Source organism: Pteronotus mesoamericanus, unplaced genomic scaffold (genome assembly GCF_021234165.1).
Source record: "Pteronotus mesoamericanus isolate MK-2021 breed Mesoamerican mustached bat unplaced genomic scaffold, CSHL_Meso_final contig_44, whole genome shotgun sequence".
Lineage (NCBI taxonomy): Eukaryota > Metazoa > Chordata > Mammalia > Chiroptera > Mormoopidae > Pteronotus > Pteronotus mesoamericanus.
Window position 1 is genome coordinate 4,770,886 of NW_026555166.1, and position 21,838 is coordinate 4,792,723.

At 38.3% G+C, this 21,838-nt stretch overlaps 1 protein-coding gene across 1 annotated transcript in view; it reads right to left on the reverse strand.

Moving 5' to 3' along the window:
• Positions 1-3,079: 3,079 nt before the first annotated feature.
• The window catches only part of SUCLG1 (succinate-CoA ligase GDP/ADP-forming subunit alpha), a 34,501-nt gene continuing 15,742 nt past the window's right edge, over positions 3,080-21,838 (reverse strand). Inside the window, exons 6-9 of the mRNA XM_054577632.1 lie at positions 12,673-12,756; positions 10,921-11,072; positions 4,899-5,087; positions 3,080-3,331 (exon numbers count right to left, since the gene is read on the reverse strand). Coding sequence (XP_054433607.1) covers positions 3,305-3,331; positions 4,899-5,087; positions 10,921-11,072; positions 12,673-12,756 — 452 coding nt within the window. The 3' untranslated portion in view covers positions 3,080-3,304. The remainder of the gene's footprint in view (positions 3,332-4,898; positions 5,088-10,920; positions 11,073-12,672; positions 12,757-21,838) is intronic.

Below are 21,838 nucleotides of genomic sequence, written 5' to 3' on the forward strand. Positions count from 1 at the left end.
TTCTAAGGCATGCTTTGTCAACTCCAAGTTCATAATAATATTGTTTTCTTGTATAAACTTTATTAACGTATTCATTTAGTTCTTCTATCAACTTTTAAATTATTGTCTATGATCAGGGAGGTAGATTGAATTCATTTCCTTATGGATATTCAAGTAGTTCTAGCGATGTTTGTTGAAAAATCTCTCTTTTGCCCATTATATTACTTTAATATGCCTATGTATATTGACTGGCCATATTTGTACAGTTCTATTTCTGGACTGTTTTCTACTAGGTCTTTTGTAATTTCATATAAATTTTAGAATGTTTTCTAACTTTAATCATATTATTATTAATGAAATCAATACATTATTTTGAAAAGGATTGCTGGTTAACAATATTGAGTCTTCCATATTCCAATTTTTATTGCAAAAATATACTGACCATGCACCTTAAAACCTTGCTAAATGAATTTATTAGATCTAATTGTCTTTAAAAATAGCTTTCTTAACATTTTTAATGTAAAAATTTGTTAAATAATTTTTTTCCAATCCTCATAACTGCTTTTTTTTCTCTTGCTATATTGCACTTGCTCTACCACAATGTTGAATAGGTAAGAGCAGATATCCTTGCCTAGTTTCCATTCTTGAGGAGATTTTTCCATGTTTCACAATTATTTTTCAAGGATGTTCACAGATGTCCTTTTTTCCATGGGGAAAACTCCCCTCTATTCCAAGTTAGTTGAATGTTTTTGTTTGTCCCTGTTTGTTTTTAATCATGAATTTTGTAAAGAATTCTATTAATTTTTCTGACTCTACTAAAATGGCTTTATGATTTTCCCCCTTTATTTGGTCAAATTAAATGTTTCATTTTTAAATGTTAACTTGTACTCCTACTAATGAATACTACTTGGTCATAATCTTGTCAAATGTTGCTGAATCAACTTGCTAATGTTTTGTTAAGAATTTTTATGACTATGATCACGAGGGATACTTAACATTTTTTAAAATCTCTTATCTTGCCAGTTTTGGTATCAAATTGGCTTTAACCAATAATTTGGGATGTGTTCTTTTTCCCTCAATCTTCTTAAAGAGTTAGTGTAAGACTGGTATAGTGTTTATTAAATTTATTAAAATTCACCAGAAAAACCGTCAGAACTTAACATTTACTTTATGGCAGATTTTGATTATAAATTCAATTTCTTTTATGGGTCTTTCAGGTTTTCTGTTATGGCCATGTGCCATTTTTTGTTTTAGTATTAACTGCATACTGGAGAGGGCCCTCGGGAAAAAGCTACACACTCAGAAGATTCACCCCTCGTAGCTGCTCTTTCACAGGTAATCCCCTCCATCATGTCTGATTTTGGTCACTTTCCAGTGCTTTCAAGTAGTTTTTCTATAAATTATTTGTCCACATTTAATGACTGTCATCCATGGGAAGGTCAGTCTGTTCAATGTATGCCATTATTACTGGAAGCCAAATTCCTCCACTGCATCCTGTAACAGAAATGCAAGGAGTCCTTGCCGTGTGAATCCACCTCCTGACACCTCTGTGCCCTCAGCGGCGTGGGCATGGTGATGGGAACTACCGAAACACCTGCTTCCCCAGCGCCCCCAAAACCTCCTCTAGCCGCCCCCCAGGGCTTCCTGCCCTCAGGCACTCGGTGTTTCTTTCCCTCCTCGGCTTAGTGAGTTCTTCCCCACCCTCTACCTTTGCCTGGGTGCACATCCTCTTTGCATGGCTGGCACTTTCCCAGCCCTCAGGTCCCAGCTCAGGTGCCCTACTCTCAGGGGCCTTTCCAAACAGCCTTTCTTCAAGGACTGCTCCCTAATATTATCTTTTTGAAGCTGTTGTTTATTTCCTTCAGAGATATATTTTCAAAATTAGTATTTTCCTTCAGTTTGAAAATATTCAGTGTTTCTTCAACTTCAGAATGCATACTCCTGACAATGGACGCACTCTGTCTGACCTGGTTAGTAACAGTTATCTCCAGGAATTGCTTCTTGTTATCAAGCTCCCTTTAAAAAAATACCAATTCAAAAGAATTGTACCCCAATATTCATAGCAGCACAATTTACAATAGCCAAGTGCTAGAAGCAACCTAAGTGCCCATCAATAAATGAGTGGATCAAAAAACTATAGTACATTTACACAATGGACTACTACACAGCAGAAACAAAGAAAGAGCTACTACCCTTTGCAACAGCATGGATGGAACTGGAGAGCATTATGCTAAGCAAAATAAGCCAGGGGGTGAAACACAAATACCATATCATCTCACCTATAAGTGGAAGCTAATCAACAAAACAAGCAGAAAAATATAACCAGCAACATTGAATGAAAAAACAAACAGTAAGGAGAGGGAAGGAGGGAGGGGGATAATGGGAAAAGAAGGGGAAGGGTCAAATCAAGGGACATGTATAAAGGACCCATGAACAAAGCCAAAGTGGGGAAGGATTGAGGGAGGGAGGTGAGGGTGGAAGAAGGAGGGCAGGGGAAAGTGGTGGTTGGAAAATGGAGACAAATATATTTGAATAAAAAAGAAAGTAGGATGGCTAACAGCTTCCCTGCTTTCTTGCAGGGAATGTCTTAAACCTCAAGCAAAGCAATGTAGGCGCTGGATGGGGACAGGAAGAGCCCTCTGCAGAACCGCAGGAAAACACAGCATTATTGAAGACCCTCCATCTCCAAACTGGACAAAAACTGAAGCACAGATGAGCTTCTGCATCTAATCCTCATGGTACAGGCGATGATGATGATGATGGTGGTGGTGATGGTCCCTTATTATGTGCCAGGGACTTTACATATTTACCCTAATCGTCAAAACTACCTTGCAAGATGAAGACTGTTATATATACATGAGAAACTACAACTCAAAAGAGACCTAAGGTCACTCTTTGCCTAAGATAATTAGACAAATGAAGTACTAAAATTTTTAGTCTCATATTTGTCAAAAGATTTAGTTAGAATGTTCTCTACGGAGCCCGTTAAAACACACACACTTGCACACTCACAGGCACGCTCACATGCACATACATCCCTCAATTTCTCCTGCTCTCCACATTCACCCGCACTGAACAATAAAAAGCCCCCCAAACCATATTCAAATAAACAGTAGATTTATTGGCTATCTCTGCCATACAGTGAGATGAAAACATCCCAGTGAAGAACTTTCTAAACCTTGTTTCAGCTTCCTGCAGACTGGCAGCCCGGCGACGGGCGCACAGGCTGGCGATCAGCGGGCAGCAGGGGCACACCGCGGCCGGTCACATCTCTACAGCAATTCGTTCCACAGGCGGAGGGGTTTTTTTTGTTTTGTTTTTTCTTTCATAGCATCTTCCTCTTTTCAAACTCCTTCAAAAACAGAAGATAGGGAGAAGATAAAAGATCCAAATTACATTCATGGTCAAAGTGATTCTGAAACCTCTTCAGGATTCTTTGAACAAACAAAAATCACAGGAGTAAAATGTACCAGGATGAGGGTGCTTGAACACAAAATGGCAGCTTTCAAATTAGTCTGTGTCAGCTTGAATTTCTGAGCTAGATGCAGAGCTTCAATTTTACATTTCCTAAAAATGGGAGCCAAGAGGCTGTGCATTATATTTATTTTTCTACTGCAGTATTATTATTAGGAGTTGACAAACCTGATTGTGCTTATTCAAACCTTCAATGCAATACATGAACCACACTGGTCTTTTTAATAAGCAATGGAAACAGGTTTGCTTAGTTTCTCAGAGAAAAGAACCAAACACAGATTTACTTCAGATTTGAACAAAATGTCAAGAACCTTAAAAATATCTGTAAAGGAAACAGTACTTAAAATCACATTTCTCTAGATTGTGGCAGTTAGAATACAACAAATGTGTGTGTAGGAGTCTGCTGCCACTCACTGGAGTGAACTGGTAATGCGGGCCTCCAGTGTGAATTTTCACGGACTGTTTTCTCCCTTCGTTCCTTCTTTTAAATAAAATCTGTCTTCACACACACTCTAACAAACCAGATTTCTTTCAAACACTATGACACACGGTGTCATATTCCCAAAAGACAAGATCATACAAAGGTTCAATAAAACAAGTTCATTTTATAATCCCTAAAACAAGGGCAAAGATTGAGTCGTTCCCTCCTGGGAATACAATTCAGGCCTGTTTTCAGGGTACTTACAAAGTTTTGGTGTTTGTTTGCTTTTTTCCAAGGCTATAATCATCATAAAAATAGAAAGAAAGCCTTAAGTGATCAAAGAAATAGGCTGAAACTCTACAAAGAGGTTACTGAAGTACCAAATCTTAGAATATTTTAAACCACATTGTCCTACTAAAAAGGGAAAAGAAAGACAAATGCTTAAGAAGTCCACCCTCCACCTGTAACAACAATGGCATCCCAACAAAGCCAGGGCCGGATCGAAGGGCCGGAACACTCACCCTCTTCTATCAATTTCCCTCCACCCTGACTCCTCCTTATCCAGCTTTAATTTCTTGTTACTCAGCCTCCAACCTACCCCCGCTAACTCCCCACCCCTAGAAACAGAAACCTATGGGATCAGAGTAGCTGTATCCCAAAGGCCCTCCACGGGGAGAAAAAAGGAAAAAACAACAACAAAAACCCAAGAGGCAATTTTCTGCATCACTCCTAAAACGGAATTCATGGTATTTATGGACGCTGAAATGCTTTCTTATATTTCTTGTATCTTGCCACTCACAAAAAAACAAATTCCAATTGTTAAAAAAAAATTGAAATCAGAATATTATCCCTGGTCATGTCCAGTTAGGACAGTAGAACATAAACAGAGTTGCTAGGAACTGTTCAGCTGCACACCAGAAAGAATAGACAGGTAAGACCCAGAGGAAAAGGCCACAGTTTCTAGGCATCCAGTGTGGCCCCAAATTCCAAGGACCATAATATCAAAGCAGTGCTGATAGCTCACCTTGTAGATGGTGGTTCCCAGCTGCGCAGGAGACATGCTGACCACCACCCCTGCACTCTGCAGGGCTGAGATCTTCTCTTTAGCTCCACCTTTTCCTCCAGCAATAATTGCCCCTGCGTGACCCATTCTCCGGCCAGGAGGAGCTGTCAGACCAGCAATGAAGGACACCACAGGCTTGGCTTTGGGACCCTAAAAAGTGGTATTTTAAACACTCTAATGAAGAAGTTGATCAAAACTGAACATCAATCTCAAGACTGTTACTAAATGGCTTGGACACGGTCCATCATTCATCCTCACTGCAAAACCAACACGAATACTAAGCTGGGAGTGAAACCACTGTACTCTCTCCCCTTTGTGATGACTCAACTTTTCAAACTCGGGAAAACAACTGTGAGCAAATTTTTTATCTGTTTAGATATTATATTTCAGCTTCACTGGTACAAATTATTGTACAAATACATACAAAAAAGCACACATGAAAATATATGATTTGTGATAATAGTGAATTAAAACACACAATCAGGCTGTTTTATTTCAACCTGGTTTTATATGTCTTAATTCATTAGCAGTTTACCCTTAATAAATCTGCTAAAATAAAAAAGATGAAGCAGGAAGGTATACTAGAAAGAACTAGGAGACCAGACTCCACCTCCAAGTGACTAAAGCTGCATGAAGGTGGACAAGGCCCGTCACCGGTGGCTCTAGACCTCTTCTTCCACCCTATGAAATGAAATCGCTAAACTAGACTGGTGGCCAAAGGCCCTTTCTCCTCTGAAACTCTATGATGGCTAAGAAGGAAAATCAGACTAATTTTACTCAACAAAAATTCATTCTAATGTGCTACCTCTATGTACATAAACACCACTGCATTACATTCTGAGGTAAAAATAAAAACCCACACATAGAAAATGTAAGAATTCCCTGCCCTGGCTGGTGTGTCTCAGTGGCTTGAGTGTTGCCCTGCAAACCAAAGGGTCATGGATGGTTTGATTCCCAGTCTAGGGCACATGCCTGGGTTATGGGCCACATCCCCAGTAGGGGGCGCACAAGAGCCAACCATGCATTGATGTTTTTTCTCCCTCTCTTTATATTGATGTTTCTCTCTTTCTCCCTCCCTTCCCCTCTCTAAATATAAATAAACAAAATCTTAAAAAAAGAAGGGAATTCCAGAGCTCTAGGCTTAAGAGTGTAGTTGAAGAAATAATACAAACTATGTATATATACACCAATAAGTTAAGAGATGCCTTAAAGCAATATATGAATATGTGGTTAGGTTTTACAGTGAATGAAAATACCAGGTTCATAATATGAGTCCAGAGACAACAAGGGATTCAGGTAAAATAGAGAGGCCTGGGGAGGGCAGAACGTGAGTGAGGAAAAGTGGAATCTGAGTGCCCCCATTCAGGAACTAGCATGTTCCCCTAGAACAGCCGTTCTCAAATCCCTTGGTCTTGGACCCCTTATACTTATTAAAATTATTGAGGATCCCAAAGAACTTTTATTTATGTAGATTATATCTGGTAGTTACTGCGTTAGAAACTAAAACTAAAAATTTTTATACTTATTAACTCACTTAAAAATTATTTTTAAAAAATATTTAGTGAAAAAATGGTATTATTTTACATATTTGCAACTCTTGAATGTCTAATAAAATGCAAACAGATCTTAATATCCGCTTTTGCACTCAATCTATTACAATACGTCGTTTGAAATGCAAGAAGAAAATCCAGCTTCACACACATAGGTAGTTGGAAAAGAGAGTATTTTAATAGTCTGTCAGATAACTGTGGATATTCTTTGATACTACATGTTCTTCAAGGGGTAATTTCTTAAAGGTTAGATGCAATGTTGGAATCTGAAACCACAGCAATGAACTTTTTGTCCTTTGTTACTTTAAACTCTCTTGGTCTGTCTTGCACTTTGAATGGATCTTTAGACTACAATGATTTTGTAACATGCTTTGTCCAGATGAAAAACACAGATTGCTGAGTTACGTAGATTTTCCCAATGCTGACACATAGTCATCAGTATCACCAAACCACTCACATCAGTATCACCACTAATCTCATTAGAAAAGTCTTCAGTTAGGGGAAAGTTGTCAAGTTCACAGCGGCAGACATAAGTTTTCCGAAATATTAATATTCACTTGAAAGCTCAAACTGTATCACTGGCAATAAATATTACAAGTTGTTTTCCTTGATATGGCAGGTCTGCTTTGTTATTTTTGAGAGAAGTTCTGCCAAATACGTAAGTATTAACCACCAGTTTGTCTGCCAGTGGTTCTTTTGCATAAAATTGGTGTTCACAAGAAAAGCAGCTAATTCAGCTCACACCCCAACTGGGAAAGTGCTTTACCTTCCATTTCATCACAAACTGACTCAAGGGTTAAGATGTAATTAAATGAATGATTTTTACTGCTTCATCTGGCTATTCTTAAATAAATCTAGTTTTTTGTTTCTTTTCTTTCTTTCTTTTTTTTTTAACTGGAGTACATGGCAGTGGATGATGACTGGCGCAGTCTGCTTCCACTGCCCTGTCCCTCCTTAAGGTGCCAGCAGGCCAGGCTCTGCGTGGTCTGACACTGCTCGCTCCAGCCCGGCCTCCCGCCATTCTGCCCTGCTCTTCACCTTCCAATAATTCCAGACTGCTCTGCCCCTGCTCCTCTGCTGAGGACATTTCCCATCCTCCTTGGATTCCTGGCAAATTTCTACTTAATTTTTAAGAACTCTCAAGACTCCTCTTCCTCCATAAGCCTTTCTTTCCCCCACCGCCCACCCCCACCCCAGTCTCCACAAACGCCCTTATAGCCTATCGCCCCCTGTCCAGTGGCCCTGCTGTGCTTTTCACACAACTCTACTGTTACACTTGGTGCACTAGCTGAAACATTTCCCACGTGGTCCCCCTCCTAACTATGAATTCCCTGAACACAGGACTACATCCTCACTTAAAAAGAAAAGACTCCACTTAAAAAGACTCACTTTTTAAGACTCACTTAAAAAGAAATGGAAAAAGTCACTTATCCATTCACTCATGGGCTCTGCAGAGGCAATGAGCATCTCACATATGAGTGGTTCCACTTAATCTCTGTGTCCCTCTACTCGAATAGTGGGAATACCGCAGTAGTAGGAACAAGATTATGATGAGCGTAAAATGCCAAGCAAGTTTAAACTCCATCCCATTAACAAAGAAGAGTCACGTGAAATTTGTAAGCGGAGAAAAATACAATTAAAAGACTTCAGCAGAAATGTAGTCTGAAAATACAATATAGAAATGATGACAAGAGTGAAGGCCTAAAAACAGAAGGACCAGGTAGGATGCTATCAGTATAAACTGAGCAGAGGCAGAGGACTATTGATTCTTGTCCTTAATCCCTGAAATCTGACGCCCGAGCCCTGCCTGCTGTGATGGAGAACTCAGGCAGGCCTGGGTACGAAACCCACCTGTGGTTCACTGTTGTACACCTACCATAGGCAAGTCATTAATATCCCTGTGCCAGTTTCCTCACTCATAAGAGAAGGACAAAGGGTCAATATAGAGGTTAAACAACACTACTTTTGCAAATAATTGTTGTCATTATAACAATGATAAAAATAGGAGTTGTAGCAGGTAACATCGAGGTTCACCCTGTGCCAGGTATTACACTCAGTGTTGCATATATCAATTCAGCTGTCCACCTACAATCTTGTACCTAGCAAGTTCTCAATAAAAATTAACTCCATAAGAATGAACTGGGAATAAAAAAAAAATCTGCCCAACTGAAACAGAACATGTATGTTTAGTTTTTCCCATTAAATCCTAAGCTACTCAAGGGATTCAAAGGGGGGGTCTAAATACATTTTAAAATTCACTTTTACAACGTATAATGTCACATTAACCTAAATCTTTTTGTCTAAAAAGAAGTCCATTTTTACCTAAATTTCAAAATGTATACTTTTCTGAATTCAAGAGACTCTAATAACATCTTATTCCACTCTCCTAACAACCTATTTGTTCTTCCACTTACATTTATTGGTGCCTACTGCACCAAGGACTGAGCTGGGCACCAAGGACACCCACTGACTGGTCTAGAGGGACAGTCAGATATTACGCATGCCTCACAGAAGGTATAAGCCAAGGCAAGTGTGAATGAAAACAACTGGCACGGGACACGGGACATGGTTCTGAAAAGAAGGTTAGAGTGCTGTGTGAGGGACTGGAATACCGTGCTCAGTCTGACCTTTATCCCACATGTAATGAGAAACTGATAGTTTAAAACCAGGAGGGAGGAGGCACCGACATCTGTGTTTCAGAAGGGCAGATGACTTGGGTAACCACAGGCAGGATGGCCTGGGGGGTGGGGGGGAAGGAGTAGAGAGGGAAATCAGGAATAAATTATTGACATGGCCCAGGTCAGATAAGATGAGGGACTGAACCGGATCGGAAGGACTAATTGCCGATGATGCTCTGAATCTCCACATACTACCGAGATCTCAGAGGCAGATGTCAGTAACTGAGTGGAAATGAGGTGAGAGAAATAAAATGGTTCTGAGGTTTCTGTCTTGAAAACTACATAAGGATGATGTTGTTGATATGTAATAACCATTCACATTTAAGGAATAGGCACAGAAAGTAACTCCAGGAACATAAAGAAGAGAAGAACTCAGAGAAAAACCAAGAGGATGGAGAGGAGGAAGAACGCATTGAGGCCACTGGTGACCTCCGCAAAAACATTGGCAGAGTAAAAGTCAGCAGCAGCAGCAGCATGGAGCTCAATGACAGCACTTACTGCATGCCTAGTGCGACTCTGTACAGGCTCCTAAGACATTTAAACTCCACAGTCCTTACAACAATGCTAAGAGGCAGGCACTACACTAGCCCTATTTTGCCAAAGAGAGAACTAGGCAGAGCAAAGTTAAGTAACATGCCCAAGGTCACACATATTCTAAGTGACAGACAAACACCAGAGTGCTGCAGATTAGGCAGTGAATAAAAAGGAAATAGATCCAGAGAGTGAAAGGAAAGCTGAGTTACATCTTATACAGAGATCTGAGTTAAAAATCGCCACAGAAGCACATCAAGAATACTCAAAACAGCCCTTGAATATTCCTTAAATCAACATATAAATATGCACTGTTTTGTGTATACTACCCCAGAGGTGATAATATTGGGTCCTTTAACTCTCCAGTATTATTTTTTTGTAACATTTAAGCCATTCACTCCTCCATTTCCTTCACAAACACAGAAAATTATCCCCTCCTGCTTGCCTGTCCTCCTCAAGGTGCCTCCTCCTTCATCAATGTCAGGGAAACTCTGGAAACCACTCGGTAGATTTCCCCCAGGCCTTTGCAACAGTGGCCAACAAACACTGAGGCGGGGCTGGTGGGCACCAAGCTGCTTCAGTCATTACTCTGCCCTCTCTCTTCTTCACCCCGGAAATAAAGCTTAATCCAGTAAACTAAGTGAAACTATGATACAATTCCACGTCACGTTTTACATTTAACTCTCGGGGAGAGGCAACAAGTAAAGCCTTTCTACCACACAGATAATAATGTTTTTTTACTTGACCTCTGAAGGGAAGTACTGCCGTGCAAAGAAGGATTGAAGCTAGAAGGAGGTGAGATCCTGGAAAAAGGTATAAAAGACAGGATCTTTAGAAGGTCTGCCTTTAAAAAGAAAGTACACACATGGCCTAAGATCAAGAGAAAGAAAAGGTGCACGGGCAGATCAAGTGAGGGCTTCCAGGCAGTGCCCGGTAAGGGCCGCTCAGCAGGAGGCCCTATCGGGCCGCAGGGTGTGAAGCCACGCTTGCAGAGGAGGAGGCAGAGCGGAGAACAGGCCTTGTGGGAAAGGCAGAGGGGACTCCACCCAGAAAGAGCTTTCTAAGTGGCCAGTACTAAAGACCCAGCTCAGGAAGGTTTGATTTTATCTTTCACGTCTCCTTGAAAAAGTAAAGTAATCTTTGAGAAAGTAAAAATAACCTCCCAAACAAGCCAGTGGTATTACTCAAGGGCGAAGTGGAATATTTTCCCAATGCCAAACTTACCGAATTATGTTGCTTCAAAAATTCTGCAGCATTTTCTTCTGCATTACCACCAATTTCACCAATCAAGATGATGCCCTCTGTGGCTGGATCTTTCAGGAAGACATCAAGGCAGTCAATAAAATCTGTTCCATTGAAAGGGTCGCCTCCAATGCCTGGCAAAGTCCAAGAATATCAACAGGATAAAAATTAGGCCAAGAAACTTGTTTCAACTGGTTTCTTATTTTGCCAACTGCCCTCACCAGTATTTTTAAATGTATCATTACTCTTGCACTAAACATTTTTTTTTTAAATCACACAAAATGGTACATTTATTTGTTTATACTACTACATGAATCCTAAATGATGGTTGGATTCTCATACAAAGAAAAACCTCTTTTTGCTTTAGCTCCTTTATCAATCCTCTTCCCTCCCACAAAATTATCCCTAGATGACTTTTAAAATGAGCATTTTAAGAAAATGTATGTTTATGTTGCGAGCAAGAATTCTTATTAACTATTTAACAGCTTTCTTTTCACAAAGTAACTATTAGATGAGGCACAATTCAGAAGAACCGCTCACAAGATTTAAGACAGGAGTCCCGGTGAGGGACAGGGTGGAGGGTGCCCTGGTCCCGCTCCCCTCAGATCAGAGGGGTGATGACAGAGACTGCACATAGGGGCTCCACTCCAGGCACAGGGCATCTAAGAACAAGTACTGGGATAGAATTAAAGTAAACATTCCTTACAGACTGGATGCCACTTTTTATTAAAGTTATAAACTTACTGGAGGCATTAGAAACTGATTTCCTATTGAATACATCTCTGAAGAGTGAAGTTCAGGAAGGAAAGCAGTATTTCTGAGGGACAAACATGGGTCAAGTGCTGTGTCTTAGCATATGTTAGACCTTCCATCTCCTGATCTTCCAGCCTCTCTGGGACACAGGCATTATTAGTCTCGATGTATAAATTAAAAACAGAGGCTGGAGAAGATGAAATTGGCAACTCTTTTAAAAATCTTTCTTATACTCCATCACACTAAGTTACCGAGAGTCTAAGATGGTGCTTTACGCACAGAAAAGCCTGATTTTATGGATTTGAGCCTTAATAAAAACCCTCCATGGCCATGTTTTATAATTTTTGTTATAACAAACTATTTTTGAAAGCTTTTTAAAAGGTATTCTAAGAATCTAAAGAAATATTTATGTAAATGAGACATTTGCCTAGCTTTTGGCAACAAATACCAAAATTATTTTAAAATGCAAAAGCCTTTTTACTTTTAAAAGTAGGAGGCAGTATGATACAGCAAAAAGAGTGGTTCTGGGAGCTCAGCATTCCTCAGTCTAGATTTTCATACTAGCTTTTCAGCTGAGATATCTTAGAGGGTTACCTTAAGAATCAGATAACATGGCAAAGAATTCAGCAACTGTGAAGCACTGAATTATATAGTTTATGATGATAGCAAATGATAATTACAGAAACAAAAATCCTAATATGAAGGACTACTTGTTCACAACCAGCAAAATAAGTGATGTTTTTAGGCACCAAGGCTCCCCAAACCACGTATCTAAAGATGTTTATTATTCAACATGGAACCTTGGACTACAAACCTCGAAAAATACAGGATAGCTTCACACTTACACAAATTCAATTCCAAGTAACAACTTTTTAATAAAATGTTATCAAAACCTCTTGCAAATAATCAAAACAACTATTACTGTACTATTCAATGAAAATACTGCATTCCAATCAAATTATTTTAGCAAAAATCCCTCACCAATGCACAGAGACTGCCCTAGTCCAACTTGTGTTGTTTGGTGAACCGCTTCGTAAGTCAGGGTGCCAGACCTGGACACAATACCTTAAAGAAAGAATTAAAAACTATTAGACTGTGTTCATATGCTCGACTATCATAGGATAAACTAAATTACAAATATGAATACATATAAAATCCATTCCATGATTTGTCGTCCAAATCAACAATGTCAAATGATGAAATAAGAAAAAAAGGCTAACCTGTATTTTGCCGTGTATAATGCACTCCCATGTATAATGCACACCCACATTTTTGTACACATTATACACAGGATTATCATACCCATTATTTTACCCATGGTATGTAATCATTATATGTATGTATAATGCGCATCCTTATTTTCCCCTCAAAAATTTGGGCACAAAAGTGCACATTACACATGGCAAGATATGGTAAATTAAAGCAGGGAGTTTTTAAAAGTCAGATATAGGAAAAAGCACATTATTAGTTAGGGTTATTTTATGACCTATAATAGCAGTGTAAGAAAGACCTAAATCACCTCTACTAAGAATCTTTAGGAAAGGGATAATAATATCCACACAAATATGGCAGGTATAATCCTGCTTAGGGTGGCAGAACGTACTGATTAGATTTACATATACTCAAACTATTAAACCACCAAAACCTTCAGCCTGTCCAAAATCTTCAGCCTGTAAAACCATTATTAGTCACATTTAGCAAAGCTATTGATCTTTCCCACAACTGTTTTCCTAATAAATTTTAAACAATATATAGGCTTTTAAAAAAATTGGGAAATAAGGTCAGGAGCCCTCTGAGTTCAAGTCTACCACCTAATTTATACAATGGGCCTACGTGAAAGGGTGTAATTTCACATCTGGAAAAAGTGTGTACGTGTAGGGGTAGGGTGGGAGTAGTAGCGGCTAGACATCTTCTCTTGCAGTTCAGTAGGCTTGGCTGAGCTACAGGAAAGGCCATTTACTTCATGCCACAATCGACATATAATGAGTAGATCCTTAATTTTAACAGTTTAGGAAGTGTAAATGAATAACTTCAGTTGTTAGAACATATTATGTAAAACTATACTTCCAAGAGATTTTATTTACTTATTTTTAAAGAGAGAGGAAGGGAGGAAGAGAAACATTGATGTGTGAGAGAAACATCAATTGGCTGCCTTTCACACAGCCCCAGGTGGGGACCTGGTCTGCAATCCAGGTATGTGCCTTGGCCAGGAGTCAAACCAGCAACCTTTCTGTTCACAGGCTGGCACTCAATCCCTTGTGCCACACCAGCCAGGGTGTTACATAACAGTATTTTTAAAAAAATAAAACAACAAATTTTATATGAACTAAATCAGTGCATGAATTCTGAGGTGGCAAATAATTCCAGTCTGTCCACGGTTTGCTTTCTTTGAACTTCTGTCTTAGTGCACTTCTCAAGAACTTAAAAGATTCTTTTTTAACAACAACGACATCTTATCAGGGCAAGCACAATACACTTCTTGTCAGACTGAGACAAAAACTGTAACCATAGCTACCTTAACTTTGTTATGGCATATTTACATTCTTAAAGTTTTATGTTACTACTGACGTATAATCACGGGCTGTCCATAAATACCCATCTTCTCACAATGAATTTGGGTGCACGTAACTTCAGATTCTCAGCACCAATCAGTCCAGTCGAAAGGCAAGCGTTTGTCTCTTCATCAGAGGTAGATGGAGCCTCAGAGGCCACTGTCGGGTCGCTTTTCTGCATTGATTTCACCACACAGCAAGAGCTATGTCACTCCCTGACAACTGCTCATTTCATACGAGCTCTGTACCAACTCCCCCGCCCAGCATCACCCCAACCTTCCTCTGCAGACTGGTTTCTCACTGTCTCCTACTCTAGTGAAACTGATTTATTCCTGTTATTCATATTTGCTCTTTGAAGTCACTGCTGTTCTCCTACTATCTGATTCAGTAAGAAGCTACCCATGGTGCTTGAGGTTCTGTGGTCGATTGGCTTTCTTGCTAGAATGTGACCTTCAGGGGGTCAGTAAACTAAATTACAAATACAAGTGCATACAAAATCCATTCCAGCCCTGGCCAGTGTGGCTCAGTGGCTTGAGCGCCAGCCTGAGAACCGAAAGGTCACTGGTTCAGTTCCCAGTCAGGGCACACGCCTGTGTTACAGGGCAGCCCATCGATGCTTCTCTCACCCACTGATGTTGATGGTTTTCTTTCTCTCTCTCCCCCTCCTTTCCTCTCTCTAAAAATAAATTCTTAAAAAAAAAACAAAACTTAATATATATTTCCAGAACTTTCCACCCCAAAACAAGTCTCAATAAATTTAACAAGATAGAAAAATAAAGTAAATCCATTTCCTAATTTGTCATCTACCATTTTCCCCACCCCTATGTTCTCTGCATCAAGCACAGTTCAAGAACAGGAACCCAATAAATATTTATTGAATGGGTCAAAACTAAGAACCCTTCAATGGAGTATGACCTTCCAATTTAGCAAAATCTAATTCCAATAGTTCTAAGACCATTCACTAACTGGATGCTAATTCATAATAAATGAGAACCACTACCACCACCATTCTTCCTCTGTCTCTTATCAGTTTTTCCCTCTTCTCAGAGATTCCTTTCCATCTGGATCCTCTCTCCACACCACAGTTCCTCCTCTGTGGAACCTTTCACAATGAGGTTAGGGAGGCAATGCCTACGTACCTATGGATTTGGTGCCTTTAGCTTTTCAACAAGGTAACCAGTAACTGCTTAGTCATACATAATTGTGTGCCATTATTTAGCCTCCTCTTCAGTCTACTCCTACCAGATTCTTACAATAACGTTCTAGTTATCCATTCAACATCCTAGATCAGCAATTTTCAACCGCTGTGCAGCAAAAGGCAAACTGGTATGCCCCAAGAATTTTTAAAACATGCAATATTTGACTATTTAGTCAGGGGCTCTGACTTCCCTTAGATTGTCAAATAAAAAAATGACAACAGCCAACATACCAGTAACTGTTTGGTATGAATGAATCAAAATTATATCTTTTGGTCAGATTGGCAAAAATACGTATTTTTGGTGTGTCATATAATTTTAGTAATTGGTTTATGAGAGGTTAAAATTCACTGTCCTAGATTATTGGGAAGAACAACCATTTTACTCTATCTTTGAGGGATCATTATAAAATCAGTGAAAAGCAATACCAGGATGTTATCAGTCTTCTAAAGGGCTTTCATCTGATTATAAAAATGATATGTAAATTATATAAATGGAAACCATACATATACTGAAAATGATGAAAGTGATGATATTAGGGTAGATTACTCTACTATCCTTAAAGTGTATATACTAAAAGAAAGTAACACTCTTTCATAAGGATAATCCTGCTTCTTAAAAGTAGAGGTAACTTCCTCTATTCTTCCTGCTAAGTGAAACTAAAAAGCTCGGGCAATATACAGCATGGGCAAAAAGTAGGTTTACAGTTGTGAGTACCTGAAACAGAGTTTATTCTTGTATTATTTATTAATTACTGCATTATTTTCCATACAAACAACTGTAAACCTACTTTTGCCCCATCTTGTATAAACAAATGTAAGAAATCTCTGAAAGATGAAGAGAAAGCAGAGTGCGTAGGCACCTTGAGACTCAAGAAATGATACAGTAGTGAGTTTCCTGGGTTTTCTTGTCTCATGTATCCCAGACATGAAGCTAAAAAAAGCCAGCATCCCAGAAATATATGTTTAAAAAGAAAAGCCTACTCTCTCTAGCTAAAGAACCACAAGGACAGCCTAATAAAACAGAAAAAACTTTGACACTAACCACTCCAAATCATTTAAAGATGAAAAAAAATTGTGCCTCCATCCCCCCTCACATGAGCAAAGGCCAAAAGGAAATGCCAGACCTCCATATTTACAGGCTGTAATGCAGCACCCAACACACCGGCCAAGAAGGTAAAAGGGAAGGCCCAGTAGGCAGCTGGGACCTTTATCTGTGGAAGCTGGTAATGAGCCCTGCCCCACCGCCACAATCAGTTTCAGAGGAAACCAGGTGAGGAGACTGCACACCCACCCTCACCTGGCAGTAACGAGGTGCCTCTCCAGCTCCTCGGCGGAGCAGCGTCAGGGAAGGCCTACCGCAGAGTCAGTCCTTTCACCATCGCCCAGCAACAGCAAGGGCACCCTCACGGAAGTGTCAGTGGAGACCTAGTGAGGAGGTGCAACTATCGTCCCCGGGAAGGAGGAGCCCACCCACTCCAGTATCAACAGAGGCAATTAGGGAACTTGGACTTGTACCTCCTCTGACAATCCCTGCTGAAGCACTGACAATAAAGTCAGCAAAGCAAAAGGTTTAAACAAGACCCAGAGTCTCATAACATAATACCCAAAATACACAGGTTTCAATAGAAAAATCATTCAGCACACCAAGAACCAAGAAGATATCAAACTGAGAAACAACAGGCAGATGCTATCACTAAGATGAAGGGGATGTTAGAATTATCTGACAAAGATTTTAAAGAAGCCATGATAAAAATATTTTAAGTATTATGAACATGCTTGAAACAAATGAGAGAAAAGATTTATCAAGGAAGTCTCAGGAAAAAAAAAAAAAGGCCCTATAAAAAGAAACCAAAATTTCAGAACTGAAAGATAAAATAACCAAAGCTAAAAACTCTGTAGATGATTTCAATAGCATAATGGAGAGAAGAGAGGAAATAATCAGTAAAATGAGAAATAGAACAATGTAAATTACCCAATCTGAATGTCAGAGAGAAAATACACTGGGGGGAAAAAAAACAAACTCAATGAACAGAGCCTCAGGCACCTATAAGACTTTAACAAAGGATATTGTAAGAGTCCTGGGAGGAGTGGAAAAAAGGGGACAGGGCTGCAAAAGTACTTGAAGAAAGTCTTACAAAATCCAAAATCTAGCATGAGACTTACTATATATCCAAGAAGGTGAACAAACCCCAATCAGGATAAACCCAATGAAATTCACACTTAATTCTTCATGAATAAATTTCAGAGCACCATCAACAAATGAGCAAAAAAAAATCTTGATAGCAACACCTTACCTAGACAGCAAAAACAATTCAAACGACATCAGCTTTTTATCAGAAACCCATGCAAGCAAGAAGTGAGACAAGATTTAAATACTAAAAGAAAAAAAACTGTCAACCTGAATGCTATACTGTGAAATTCCCTTTAGGAATGAAGGGGAGATAAATATAGTCTTAGTTGATGGAAAAGTAGAGAATGTGTGGCCAAGAGATTTATCATTAAAGAATGATTAATGCAATTTCTCTAAACAGAAAGGAAATGATAAAAAAACAGAAACTTGGAATGAATACCAGGAAGAACAGAGTAACCAGAACTACAGGTAAGTAAAATAGACTTTTCTCGAGTTTTCCAAGAGAAAGAAATAAAACTGTCCGCATTTACAGATGATATGATTGTCTACAGAGAAAATGCAAAGGAATCTACTAAGAAACTCCTATCAAGTTCAGCAACAAAAAAATGTGTTTCTATATATTAACAATGAATACATGCACACCAAAATTAAAATACAATGAAATTTACAATTGGTTTTAAAAGAAATATTAAGGTGTAAATATAACAAAACGGGTAGAGGACTTGTATGCTAAAATCTACATGATGTTGATGAAAGAAATCAAAAGCAATCTAAATAAAGGTAGAGAAAATCCTGTGTCCATGGATTAAAAGAGTCAACAGTAAAGATGTCTATTCTTCCCAAGCTGACACATAGATTTAACAAAATTCCTATCAAAATTCCAACAATAGTTTTCATAAATATACAAGATCATTCTAAAAAATGATATGGAAAAGAAACTAGAATGGCTAAAATAATTTGAACAAAATAAAGTGCAAAGAATCAGTCTGTCCAATGTCAAGACATTATTATATTCACAGTCATCAAGACTGTGGTACTGGTGTCAGATAGGCACAATAGTCAATGAACAGAAAAGAGAACCCAGAAATAGACCAACATAAATATATCAATTCTTGACATAAATGCAAAAGCAAGTCAATCAAGACATAATTTTTTCAACAAATGATGCTGAAGCAATTAGACATCCATTGGCATTAAAGAAAAACTTTTATTTAAGTCTCACATCTTGAAGAAAAATTAACTGAAATTGAATCATGGATTTAAATGTAAAACTTTTCAGGAAAAAGACAGGAATCTTGCTAAGCAAAGAGTTCTTAGACTTGACATCAAAAGCACACCTCACAAAGGAGAAAAATTAATAAATCAGACTTCATCAAAACTAAAAATGTATGCCTTCTGAAAGATGATGAAAAGATAAAAATACAAGCTACAGAGTGGGAGAAAATACTTGCAAACCACATATCCAAAAGGTATTAGTATCTAGAATAGACAAAGGACTCTCAAAATTTAACAGTAAAAAAGAAAATAATCCAATTAGAACATGGACCAAAAAAAAAAAAATCCATGACACATTTCACCAAAAAAGATATACAGGTGACAAGTAAGCACGTGAAATGTAAATTAAAACCACAATGAGGTATCACTGAGCTTCTCAGAATGGTTAATATAAAAAATAAAAAATAGCAACACCACAAATTATTTTTTGTTTCTTAAAAACAAACAAACATGCAGCTATCATACTACCCTACAAACCAATAATTGCACTCCCGAGCACCCCAAAGAAATGAAAACATATGTACATATAAAAACCAGTACACAAATGTTTATGTTTATAGAAGCTTTATTTATACTAGCCCCAAACTGGAAACCCAAATATCTTTCAAAAGGCAAATGGTTAAACAAATTACAGTAAATTCATACAATGGAATACTACTTGGCAATAAAAAGGAATGAAGTACTGATACATTCAACAACCTAGATGACTCTCCAGAGAATTATACTGTGTAAACAACCAGTCCCAAAAGACGTACGATTCCTGAAATGACAAAATTATTGTACGATTCCTGAAATGACAAAATTATATAAATGGCAAACAGCTTTTAGTTGCCAAAAATTAAGAAACGGGTGGTAGCTGGAAGGAAGTAGGTGTAGCTATAAAAAAGCAACATGACAGACCCCTGTGGTGATGAAAACATCCTTTACCTGGATTGTATCAATGGCAATATCCTGGCTGTGACCTTCCATCAGTTTTTGCAAGATGTTACCATTGCAGGAAGCTGCATAAAGGGTTCACTGAAATCTGCCTGTATTATTTCTTACAACTATATGTGAATTCACAATTATCTAAATATAAGTCTAATTAAAATAAAATTTTAAAAAAGGAGGGAGGGGTCAAGTATGTCATGTGTGGTTGGCAGTAAAAATAATGTCTATCATAAGAGAAACAAAAAAAATGGTATAGTGAAATGTTAAGTTGGAATCCAATCACTTCAATAATATTCAATGAGCTGACATACACTTTTATTTACTTATTACTACAAACTGGAAAGTCACTATACTAATGTACTGCTATCCTAGCACATTATGTACTCATATGTCCCAAGAAATCATGATGGACCAAAAATTCTTTCCTTCCCCTAAACTCTTAGCTTAAAGATCTGAAGGCAATCAGGCTTCTGAGGACATTAGAACAGGTATCAAAATAGAAATAGTGCATATAATCATTATTTTCTCTCCACACCTTCTCAAAAATCTTGCAGTATCACGTACTTTCTTTTAGGTAAATTTATTGTAAAGTCCTTTTACAAAGGAATTAAAAGCAGTGTCCTGGAGGACTGCCGCATCAATGTGTTATGGCCATTCAGAGAACCAATGTCTAAAAGGGTTTATTTCCCTTAACTTCTCAGTTTTTTGGTTTGTAGGTATATGGGCGTATAGGAAAGCAGGGTAGTGATCAGAAAGACAGCCTGGCACAGGGCACTCCTTCCACGCTCACCTCACTTCTACAGCAAAGCCATTCAAGGCCGACCAAAGAGCACGAAGAAAAGCAATGACACCAGTGACTAACGGGGGCAGGCACCCCCTGAGAACTCAGATTGTTTATGGAACTGCCCGGCAAGTATCCTGCTGGCATCAGGGCTGCCAGCTCTACGAGGCATTAGTAACAAAGAAAAATGAGTACTTTTAAAAACCTAGTACAATAAACGACACAGCTGACATTCATTTACTATGTGGATTATACTTAGCATTATTAATAGTCATGACTTGTATATAAATTACTGTAACCATCTATTATTGTGCAGAAACAGTATAGCTTAGTGAGAATGAGGTGTAAAGAATATAATAACAGGCATAATGGGGCTTTGAAATGTTAATTTAGTTATTACCTTGAAAACTAAACAAGTAGCAGTACAATCTTCCCAAAACATTTTGAGAAACTTTGTGATACCCAAGAAGGTAAAGTAAGTATAGGACAGGACACAGAAAAACTAATAATAAAAATATTTGCATGTATCTGACAAAGAAAATACATCCAGAATTTTTATAGAACCCCCTAGTAATCAACAATTAAAATAAAATCCAATAGAAAATGTACAAAAAACTTGAACAGGTAATTCACAAAAGGCGTATAAACAACCAATAACTACATGAAAAGGTGCTCTACATTATTAGTCATCAGGGAAATTGAAACCATAATGAGACACCATTTCACTCTCAGGAGAATGGCTAAAGGCTGACAAAACTAAGTAATTGTGTCAGTGTCAAACACTGACAGTGGGAAGGTAGAAATGAACAGCCACTTGCAGGATTATTTTGCAACTTCTTAGAAAGCTGAACATACTTTAACCCTGTTACTTAGCAATTCCATTCCTAGGTATCTTACCCAAGAGAAATGAAAATGTATCCACAAAAAGACCTGTACATTCACTTTAGCCATATTTATAATGGCTCAAACTTGGAAACAATGCAAATGTTCATGGGAGAATGAATAAGTTGTGATACAATTACATAACAGAGTATTACTTAACAATAAAATGAAATTAATTATTGATACAGGCAAACACATGGAAGAATCCATGGCATCTGAGCAGGAAAAGAATCTTCTCCCCTAAAATATCTTCATGGAGAGTCCACAGAATCGTGTCTATTCAAACTCATTTAATTTAGGATATCAAATTGATTCACTACAAAACTTCCCTGGCAATTAAATTGAATTTGACTTATAGTCACAAATTCTCTTTTTAAGTTCTGAGCTTAGGGCAAATA